This window comes from Panicum hallii, chromosome 4 (genome assembly GCF_002211085.1).
Source record: "Panicum hallii strain FIL2 chromosome 4, PHallii_v3.1, whole genome shotgun sequence".
Lineage (NCBI taxonomy): Eukaryota > Viridiplantae > Streptophyta > Magnoliopsida > Poales > Poaceae > Panicum > Panicum hallii.
The window spans coordinates 9,572,806-9,583,943 of NC_038045.1; the positions used below are offsets into that span (position 1 = coordinate 9,572,806).

The 11,138-nt window shown below is 46.4% G+C and overlaps 1 protein-coding gene and 1 pseudogene across 1 annotated transcript; both read right to left on the reverse strand.

Annotated features, from left to right (window-relative positions):
- Positions 1-3: 3 nt before the first annotated feature.
- On the reverse strand, positions 4-1,236 carry LOC112889820 (RING-H2 finger protein ATL39-like). Its single transcript, XM_025956593.1, has 2 exons — positions 232-1,236; positions 4-140 (listed from the first exon to the last, which is right to left on the reverse strand). The coding sequence occupies exon 1, from the start codon at positions 863-865 to the stop codon at positions 374-376; it is 492 nt and encodes a 163-aa protein (XP_025812378.1). The 5' UTR covers positions 866-1,236; the 3' UTR covers positions 4-140; positions 232-373.
- Positions 1,237-4,051: 2,815 nt separating this feature from the next.
- On the reverse strand, positions 4,052-6,330 carry LOC112890322 (annotated as a pseudogene).
- Between the last annotated feature and the right edge of the window lie 4,808 nt (positions 6,331-11,138).

Here is an 11,138-nt window from a genome sequence, read left to right on the forward strand (position 1 = left end):
ATAGTTCCCTCAGTTTTGCTTTGGCCTGTTGTGTTAATCCTGGCATTCATCATAGTATGGTTGGTGATTTCTCTGACCTGGTGTCTTGTCTTTCACCGTGTCAACAGTCTACATGCTGACACTGGGAAGCTTCTTCTGCTCTGAAAACAATTCGTGAATCCTGACCAATTGAGATGTCAACATGCTCGAATTTGCAGTGAAAATCCTGTATGCACATTTGCTTGAGCGTACCATTATCCACAATATGTCCAAGTAAAGGCTACAGCATGTACGCATCTTGCTCATAAAGCTCAAAGGAGGTGGGGTGGGGGTGCGGTTGTGGGGAGGATCCTAGTAGAAACATCTGTTGCAGGTTTGAAGAACTGAAGACGGTCTACGCTGGTGAAGGTTGAGCGAGCTGCCGGCTTGGCTCCTGGCCGGGCGCGGCGGCGGCGTCGCCGACCCTGCGCCGGCAGAGCGGGCACGTGGAGCGCGACGACAGCCACAGGTCGATGCAGTCGCGGTGGTAGACATGGCCGCAGGCCGGCAGCAGCTTCACCATGGCGCCGACCTGGATGGCGCCGAGGCAGACCGCGCACTCCGTCCAGCCCGCGCCCTTGCCGCTGTGCCTGACCAGCCGGCTGTACATGAAAGCCGGGAGCCCCGCCGCCGCGGCGCTCAGCGGCAGCATCTCCTCCTCCGAGCCATCGCCTCCAGCTCCAGCCGCCGCCGAGCCCGCCGACATGGCGAGGCCGTCGCCCGCGGAGGGCTGGGCCCGCCGGTGCGCGAGGTGCTTGTACAACGAGACGAGGGCGAAGGCGGCGGCCGCCGACGCCGCGACGGAGCAGAAGAAGAGGAGGCTGTCCGGTGACATCGCGAGTTGCATTGCGCTGCGCCGGACCGGAAGTGGAGGGCGGCGTCGGATCGGATGGACTTGTCTGAACTCGGAAGAACTCGGCTCGGGTGGAGGATTCTTTATGCCGCGTGATTGCGTACGCCGGCGCGCTGCCTGAGTGCCACGTGAAGCAGCGGTTTTTCTTGAGCTGAGATGGAGTATGCTGATGATTGATTGGGTTGGTGGTGTGCCGGAAAGCTGAGTTAACAAACGCTTCTCCGGTGGTTAACACAGCGACTGTTTCTCTTATTAGTTTAGTACTTCGGAAAATTCAGAAGCATATTTTTGTCGGAGCACACGGTGGCAGGGATGCTGTTGACAAGGGACCTGCTGGTTGAACGAAAGCGACAGGCAATACGGATTAGGCGAGCGGTCACATCGGTAATCTTGTGCATCAGTGCAACTTGTGAAACCTAACTGAAACGATGAAAATGTTTTGTTGTGAGGAGGGAAACCAAACACGTTTGAACCATGAGCCTCCGACGCAGGATTCAAGTCTCTGAGCACTGTTTTTTTCCCAGAATGGCCCTATCACCTTTTTTTTTTTTGACACGGAGACCTATCACGCACCGTTATTACTCCGTTAGTAGAATGTAGACAGGGACGGAAACATATGCAAGTTAATGGGCGCCAAGATTATAGGTCGCGTGTCACCGTCGATCTGTCACGTAAGGCCCAGCGCAAAGCCTGACGCGTGCATGCAGCGGCCCAGACGCCTGATCCGTGCATGCGGAGGTCCAACGGGGAGCGCTTGCTCGTGCATGCAGCGGTGGAGGACCTGATGCACATGCACGGAGTTGTGTTGCATGTATTGGTGCGTGCAAACAAGGATCCAAAATAAAAACACCTATATCTTCCAAACCAGGTATCTAAATCAAATTTCGATTTCACCACTGGAATTTTTATAGATGGAGCTTTCAAACAAGACCAGACTTGATAATACTGAATGAAATTTTTAGAACGTTTTTTTAAGATATAGAACAATTTTACTTTGCAATTGGAACAATTGTTCCACATACACAATAAAACTGTTCTAACTGGAACAATTATTTCAACGTCTCATTTAAAAGTTACGAACTTATTATACTTCACATCCTTCTCCTATACATTTTCTGCTTGGGAAGTGTGACCGTGGGCCAGCCCCTAGTACCTTCTGCGACCGCTGGACTGCCATTAACGCATGTTACCACCAATAACGCCCGTTAATGGGCCTGTGTGGCATGCCCATATTATGCTGGTCTTACGGCCCATATGGGATATCCAACAAACATACGGTATGGCGGGCCTATGTAACTTTATTATTTCCAATTGGTCTTAGAGTTTTGTCGAGGCTGCAAGTTGTAATGGATCATGATCCTATTACCTCTTCACGATCCAACTTAACCATTTTTTTCTCGAATACGCAGGAGAGCTGCGTATCATTGCATTAAGAAAGAAGTAGAAATGCTAAAATAGCCATACAAACACCCCCCCCCACACCTTGGGTTCAGATTACATTCGCGCCCGTATCAAACAAGAGTCGGCCAGACTACCCCCCACGCTGCTAACCACCAGCTCGAGCAACGACCAGATCAGATAAGCATTTGGCGCCTGCCAGCATGGGCGGATCTAAGGGGGCTAGTGGGGATCAAGCCCCCATACATTTCCAAGATAAATGGATACCCTCCTGAGCCGCCCTCTATTTTTTGGAATAAAGAATGAAGAAGAAGATGGGAGAAAGAAGAAGAAGAGAATGGAGATAAACCCCTCTTCCTTTGGATGCTCGATTCGCCATTGCGTGTCAGCATCCAGAGACCGGCCTCATTCTGTACCAGGAGAAGGGCCTGATCATCCTCAGCGAGGCACCATTAAACACTATATCATTCCTCATTTTCCGAAGGATCCAAGCTCCTAGGATGACCAGTGAATTAAAACCTCATCGGGTATCCTTGTTGAGGGTATCTCCAGCTTGCTACCACCACTCGAACAGACTGACCGAGACTGAGTGGGGTGCCAGGTCAGGGAGGACGAACCGGCGCAGCAGCTGCTGCCAAAACTGCTGGGAGAAAACGCAGGTACACAACAAATGGTGGATCGTCTCCTCCTGGTCGCAAAAAGGGCAGCGGTAAGGGTGAGGGAGGCCGCGCCTAGAGAGCCTGTCCGCAGTCCAGCAGCAATTATGTGCAACCAGCCAGAGAAAGAATTTGTACTTAACTATTAAGTCTTAGCTCAAAATTTTATAAAATATGAGCCCAATCTTAAATTAGGCTAAATTTTAAGAATGTTTACCGCTCCTACATGTACGTGTTAGTAAAATATGAAGTAATACTGAATTTCCACTAGTGAGTATTGTGCCTGAAATCATCATGTTATAGAGTCATAAAACAAAATCTGACCTGTCCGCAAGTTTGTGCCCTCTGAAGGAGGAGCATCGAGATTATCTGAAATTTACCATGTCAGTTCAGAGGTGAAACTTTCCTGTGAATCACTCCAAGTTGAAGCAATCAACTCCGTTCACCAACATATTAACTTTATGGCATTTTATAGATAAAAGAACATTAAAAAAAGCCTAGCTCTAAGCATGCCATGTCAACAGTGTTCGACAATTTGGCTGCTTGCAAGTTCAAAAGTAGCCGATACTTGCATGTGCGAATCCTATTTCCCAGAATTGTACTATTCATGAAGAAACATCTATAGCAACTGTCAAGAGAAAACGGCAGGCGTATCTGCCTCCAAGATCATTTCCGCAGAACTTAAGTTTTTTTTATATCATGTGGCTCAAAGAGGTGCTCTTAAGATCTGCAAATAAACAGGGAATATTGGGACCACTTCTTGTTGAGCTCAAAAGCGTAAGACACATGAAAACCACAAGAAATACACCGCTAAGATGGTTATCAATAGCCAGATGCCTTCAAAACATCCAAAGTTCAACAGTGCACCTAATATCGTCCAGCAATGCACAGCAGTGGCAGGATGAAGGTCAAGCAGGTTGGGAAATATGATGCACAGTTTTCCACCATATGAACTGTGAAATTTGTGGGGGATTCAGACGGAAAGATGGTCACACTTGAGGTTCACACACACAGCGATCCATCCACTCCTTGTAGCCTGGGCACTCATCAGTGTAGTGAACAGTTTTTGCAGCCCCTTGCACAGCTTTGAGAGATATCTGACAGCATTCTGCAATAGTTAGAGACTCTAACTTCCGTACAAGCACAACCTCGACCATCCATCATCAGTCAAACCATCACATAGCTCTAGCGTGAGATCGATCAAAGATGGGCTACATGCAAGGAAGTGCATCCCGGCATCAGTTATCGCAACGCAATTGATAAGCTTGAGCGATTCTAGGAATCGTGCACGTGAGAGGGCCTTCATCCCCTCGTCATCGAAGATGTTGGCACCACCGAGCTTTAGATCACGAATTGGACAAGATCGAATTAGCATCACAAGGCCCTCCTGTGTGAAGCCTATTTCATCAGGCCAATCAGGTTCGCATCCAAAAAATGTGAGCTCGACAGACTGAAGCATAGGACACCAGAGGGCTAGGGCCTTCAGGCTGTCATCAGTCAATGTTGTCCTGCAATCATAACCTTCACAGTACTGAGGCGCCAGCATAACTGCATAAGTGAGATGCTTCTAAGGTTTCTGTTGCTCTGGGTCGTGTACACCAAGAACATAATAAAGGGAAAGGTTCTCTAATGCTTTGCACTTTCTCAGGAGACAACAAAGTCCAATTTCTGCCTCCGTGCTGATCCATGCCAAAGTCAAATCCTTCAACAAATTGCTGCAGAAGTCATATCTAGACTGGCTGCCTGCCATTTACGAAGGACCATCAAACTTAAATCTGGCTGGCGAATACCTATTCTGAAACTCAAACATCTGGACCTTCATAAATCCTGAACCAAATCTTAGGAGGTCAAACTGACTAATCCTCTCACAATTCCCTACTACAAGTTCTCCCAATGATCCACTCTTGCCAAGGTACTCCAGCCACTCTACACTACTTACATTCTCGCAGCTCATAAGGCGGAAAGCAGATAGACTCTTGCAACCAACAGCTACCGAGAGAAGACCAGCTGAAGCTATTTGTGGTAATGCTTTCAACCTGAGGGACATCAGCTTCTTGAAGCATGCCAGAAAACCAAGACCTGAGTCATCGATGTATGAGCAGAAGCTTAAGGTGAGATCAGTCAGCGAAGGGCAGCAAGATGAAAATACATGGAGGCCTTGGTTGCCCAACTGCATCCCATCGTTGGGCGTCCAACCAGAGTAATTAAACTCCACCTTGCACAAATTTCGGAACCGGGAGCACAGTGATGCCAAGGCCACTGTCACAGGGCAAACACCACAACCAACATAAATAGCATCCCTTAGCTCTGCCTCAACAGTATATAGCCGCTTGGACACAAGGGAAAGAGAATTAAGATCACTTGTTGTGGGAAGCCGCTTGATGATCTCTCTAAGAAGTGCCTCTGGGAGATCTTCCATCGAAATGGCACAGCCGTGCTGGTTTGGCAACCTCAGGGTTCAACAGATATCCAGAGTGCTAGACTGGAATTAAGGAAACCAGAAATTCAGAATAAAGCATATATACAGCAATAATAAGATTGTACTAGCAGTTAAACTAATAAAGAAGCACATATACGTAGTCATGCTTAAAACTAGGTACTTCAACATCTAGTAACATTCTGTGCATCTTGAAGATGAAGACTAAATAACTTAACTAAGCATCTTGCCATCGCAATTAGTGATTGGTATAGGACCATATTCCATTTTTCAGGTTCTTTTCACTAGGATGCTGATCAGAGAGTGGATGCACGCTCCATCTAGTGATGAAAGTGCAAGAATAATCATAATGGCAATTGGTAAATCTCAGAAAAAGATGTGAATACATGTATAGGTGAACTTCCAAGAGACCTTTTCCATATATCCGGTAAAAGTTTAGCCTCTCAGGTAATAATTCAGGCAGCGCCCTAGTTATTTGGCTCAAAGCCAAAACCAGTGAGCAGATAGCAATCAGTCACTAATCAAAGACTAACTGAGAACCTAGCGTGTGGAATTGCTAAAACAACACAACGAAAGGACTTATAAATTGCAGGCGAAGTAAACTCGCAAGCCGAATCACCTACCGAACTGGTGTATTTTACGAAAATCGCCTAACCAATCGCATGAAACTAAACCTATTTACGAGGATGCCTAATGATCCATGTGCAAGCAATGATGCGACGCAAACGCAACCAAGGGGTTCGCTAGATGGATGGGTTCATTGCCTCGAAAAGAACAAAGAAACGATTCCTCTAGTAGGTTGCGACCAAGACTGCAAGAGGTAGAAATCAAAATCCAAACACGCACCTGAAATCAGAAGAGGCTCCGCTGGGGTTTCCTGGGACGGGATCAGGGGATCGAAGGTGGCGCCGAAATCACGAGGAGCCGACAACCGGCTGGAAACCCTCGTTCCTGCGAGTTCGCCGCCCGCAATGGCGGCTTCGTTTCCCTCCTTTTCTATTTTTTGTGCTCGGAGCTAGCGAACTGTTGGGCCAAGATGGGTTTAGATGGGCCGATCCAGACTGTTATTCACTTGGAGAAAAATACTTTTGACTTTTGAGCCCCTCAACCACGTCCTATCTCCCACAAAATAAATGAAATTGCGCCGAGTAATACTACAATATGAGAAGTGAATAACAGTCTAGTATAGCTGATGCACCTTGCGTCTAACCACACTGCTGCCACCAAGGCAGAGCGGAGTATATTGATTTAGAGCAATTGCAGTAAGCGTTTCTCCTCCCCGAGGGTCCGTTTGGACACTTAGGACTAAAGTTTAACCCTATCATATCAAATATTTGGATGCCAGTTAGAAATATTAAATATAGACTAATAACAAAACTAATTGTACCCCTAAACTAATTCGCGAGACGAATCTATTAAACCTAGTTAGTCTATGATTAGTCCAAGTGATGCTACAGTAAATATGTGATTGTGATTTAAGGTGATTCTGTAGCTTAAAATTGATTGTGCTTCACCAAGAAAAGTGATTGTGACTTAAAGTGATTCTGTAGGTTAAAATTTAAGGATAACTATGCACTGAAAAGAAAGATCCGGACATTCTAATTCTTCCATAAGGTCATAATAAACTCACGGGCAGTATGTACAAGACTTTGGAAGCAGGACTTTAGAGCATTTCACAGTACAAGACTTTGGAAGGGCAATTCAAAAGTTCTTCTACGATGAAAAAACATAGGATTATTATCTTGTTAACAATTGAAATCTCACATGTACAAAATTCTGAGGCACATTGCTCGAAAATAACTAACAAACGGGACAGATCAATCTCAAATTCCATCACTACTTTATCGCTTCTAGACATATAGAAACCTACTACAATCTGAATCCATGGTCAGATCTAGAAAAGGATCAGCTAAAATATATCTGCACTGCAATTAAACAATTTATGGTACAAAAATAACGCATTTCTACTACGCACCTCACTACTCAGTACACATGCAAAGCCGTGCACGCCCCTAAGCCGAAGCCGTGCGCGCCTAGACCGGAGGAAGCAGGCTGCCGTCCATGTCCGGATTGGTGCCCGACCTGCAGATCGGGCACGTCGAGTGCGCGTCCAGCCACGGGTCGATGCACTCGATGTGGTACAGGTGCAGGCACACGGCAGCAGCCGCACCGTCTCCCCGGCCTGGAACGCGCCGAGGCACACGGAGTGTTAGAAAATTAACAGGGTTTAAGATTAATTTGTACAACCAAAGTAGTATATGAGAGAACATACATTTACTAGCGGTTCGGTTAATATGAATAACCCTAGTACTATACAGATCAGGATAAATTCGTGAAAAACTATACATCTAACATAAACAGACACTGCATCTAGCTACAAGATCATCATAAAAGAACGGCAGGGAACACTGGATTAACTTATAGTGGATCCCGTGCGGATGCAGCGAAGAAACCGTTGATGAAGAGGAAGGACGCGAGCGGATGTGCGAGTGCACTTTCCAAAAACCTGATTCGCCGGCACCCGTACAGGTCCTCAGATCGCCGGCACCGGTTCGGAGACACCGCTCTCCCTCGATCCGCTGTACGGCGGATGAAGAGACGGCAGGGCTGAAAGCGGCGGCGTAGAGAAAGAGAGAGAGTCAGATGCGAGTCACCGGTGACCTCTCCGATACAGGACGTCTCCCATATATAGAGGGGGTCCGCTGCCTCTCAGATTCGATCTGCCTAAATCTCAAGAACTGCCCCCTGGGACCTCTCTACGGTAACCGACTAGAGCCCACGCACGGAACGTGCGCCCACTACTCCCGGTTGACGTGGCAGTCTAGGTGTGGTAGAAATTGATCAACAAAACAAAAGGCAAAATTAAACTGCTGGTATAACACGACACGACACGATCGCGCATCGTCGCAAGCCACAAGTCACGCGATAATAACGCGTGACGCGCGCGCACGTGTGGCTTATGTATGTTCATAGCATAGCATCCTTCATCCCTTTATCTCACATATGTAGGGGCTCACAAAGCCCCACATATATGTTGGTATGTGTCCACCTAAGTGAGCAATGTGGGACTAAAGTCCCACATGCCACTTCTACTACACCACCTTGGCTTCCTATATGGAATTGGGCCACCAATCACCAGCCATGTATTGGCCTAGTATAGGCCACAATTCCAACACGGAGCACGTCACTCTTGACCATGCAAGAAAGAAGATATTTTGAAGGTAAAGATATTACTATGGATATAAATATTTATGTAAAGTTCTAAAGTCACTTATCTTATATGGCAAGTGAAAAAAATATCTAGAAATATTCTAGAATATCTTTTGTTATATAGTAAAGTAGAAAATATCTAGAAAGGTTTTAGAGTAGGGGACACATGTCATCACCATATATGTCGCCATGATCTATATATGAACCCCCTCTCCCCCCTAGTAACCTAAGAGGCAACAACACATACAAGCCATAAGCATAAGAGAGTTAGGGTTGTAGTGCTAGGTGAGTGTGTGAATGAGTGCTAAGATAGCCACTTAAGAAGCGTTCACACTCTCGTGCAATATTATTGTTCGTGTAATAAAGTGTTGTTCAAAAGAGTTGGTCTCCCAATCTGTTTCTATAGTTTCTAACTACTTAGTGCGTGGATTGTGATCTATCGAAGGTTGGCTTTACCCCTGAGACCACAACTGTAACATTCCTGTAATTAGAAGTATAGACACTAGGTATTAGTGTGTTGTATTAGGGTTGTACTGAGAACTAGGGGTGTATTTGTAAATTATGAATTTTATAAGTCCCTATGTACAATTGTGTGAAAATATTCTTAAATGTCAAATTCAAATGGCTATAGAAAAGAAAAGTACAAATACTAGGTTAAAACCTAAAAGAAATAAACTTTGTATGAAACCAAGGGCCTATGTGTAATTAACACAAATATAAGGGTTACATTTGAAATGGTTGGAATATAAAAGTCAAATTCAAATTTACTTAAGGGTTAAGGTGTAAAAATACAAGTAATCATGATAGGTTAGAAAATTTGTAAACATGCCCAAAATTTGATCAAATTTAGGTGGGCAAAGATAAATTTAACTTAAATTCCATCTTGTTTCAAAATATAATCCAAATAGCTATAAACTTTGAGTTTCTGAACCTAAGCCCTAAAACAATATTGTAGAGTTTGAAAAACTCTACAACTTTCATGTTGAACACTTTTTCATTCGACCTTTGTAGCAGCGGGAAGTTTTAGTTTACAGAGAGGTCCCTGAAGTTCTTAGGAATTGCAAACTAGTCCCCCTGACACCTCCCTGGCACGCCGTTTCCCTCTCTGCTCTCTGCTCCTGCCACCGCTGCTCACCGCCGGCGCAGGCCCCCCTCCAGCTGCTACACATGCCCACGCGTCATCTCCTCTCGATCCCGACCTCTTTCCTCTCCCCTGCTGCCCTCTCGCGCGCGCGCCACGACGACCCCGAACCACTGCCGGCCGCCAACTCCTCGTCGCCGTGGACAGCTCACTGCCGCGCCTTAATTCCCAGTCTCTCGCGCGCAACAACATCCCCTTGACTCCTACATCCTATTCCTCCAGTCCCACTGCCAATTCCCGAGCACCCGACCCGAATTTCGCCGCCGCCCTTTCTTCCTCTACTCCGGTGACCACGGGCCACCGTGGACAGCCGTCACCAGGCCCCCTCCGCCCCAATCAACTCCTGCCTAAGCTTCCCCATAGCTCACTGGTGCTCCTCGACCACTTGTTGCCATCCAATTTCGACTGGAGCTTCGTCTCCGACGACCACCGTCCGCCGCCGCCTTCGGCTCCACCGTGGGCAGCTCGCTCCAAGCCTTTCCACGCCACCGCCATACCCTAGCCAGCACTACATCACCACCCCGAAGCTCCTCGACCCATCCATTAGCCCTTTAGTCCAACACATCAACTTCTCGACGCTCGCCGGCGTTCTTCCTCGTCGCCGCCGCTTCTGTCTCCGTCGGTTACCTCTGATCCAGTACGTTTTCATTCAATTGGTTGCACGTACACGTTCCCCGTGTCCCACTGAAGCTCGTGCGCAGGTTTGCTGCCGACGTTCATCGCCGGAGCACTGCCGTCGATGGTGAACCCTCCGCCGCCGCCTCGGGTCCTCGTCGAGATCTCTCTTTCCGGCCATCCCAGTCCTCGACAAGTAGCGCAACAAGACCACCGTGAGTCCCTGAGCCTTTCTCTGCCCTTGGACCTCGCCGCCGGTGACCACCATCGCCGGAACACGGCCGCCCCCGCCTCGCTCTGCTTTGGTTCACAGCCAAGGACCTCGGGTTAGAAGAGTCAAAAGTTCAGGGGGTTATGTGCATAGCCTTAGACTCAGAGAAATAGTAACCAGGGACCCCCTTGTGTAAATAAGGCTGTCAACTTAGAAATTCTATATCTATTCGGGGAAAAATCATAAAAATGCAAACTAAATTTTGTTGGAATCCTTAGATAAAGACCTACAACTTTACTTGAGAGATAAAGTTCAGTTTCTAAATGTTTGATGATCTAATTTAATTGTTAAGTTTAGTTACTTGTAGGCTTAGGAAATGCATAGTAATTCATAGAAAAATGATAAATTAGTGAAACTAGTGGTGTTAATTTTATTTTAACATGTAGAATTGAAGAAAAATAATTATCCTAGTATTCTAATATTATTTCCTTAATGTACAAGTTTTATTAGAAATAATGTGTAGTTTCCTTTGTATACTTAATAATTACACATTTAAATGCTCAAAAATCATGAAAAATATTTTAGGATACTGTCCTTTA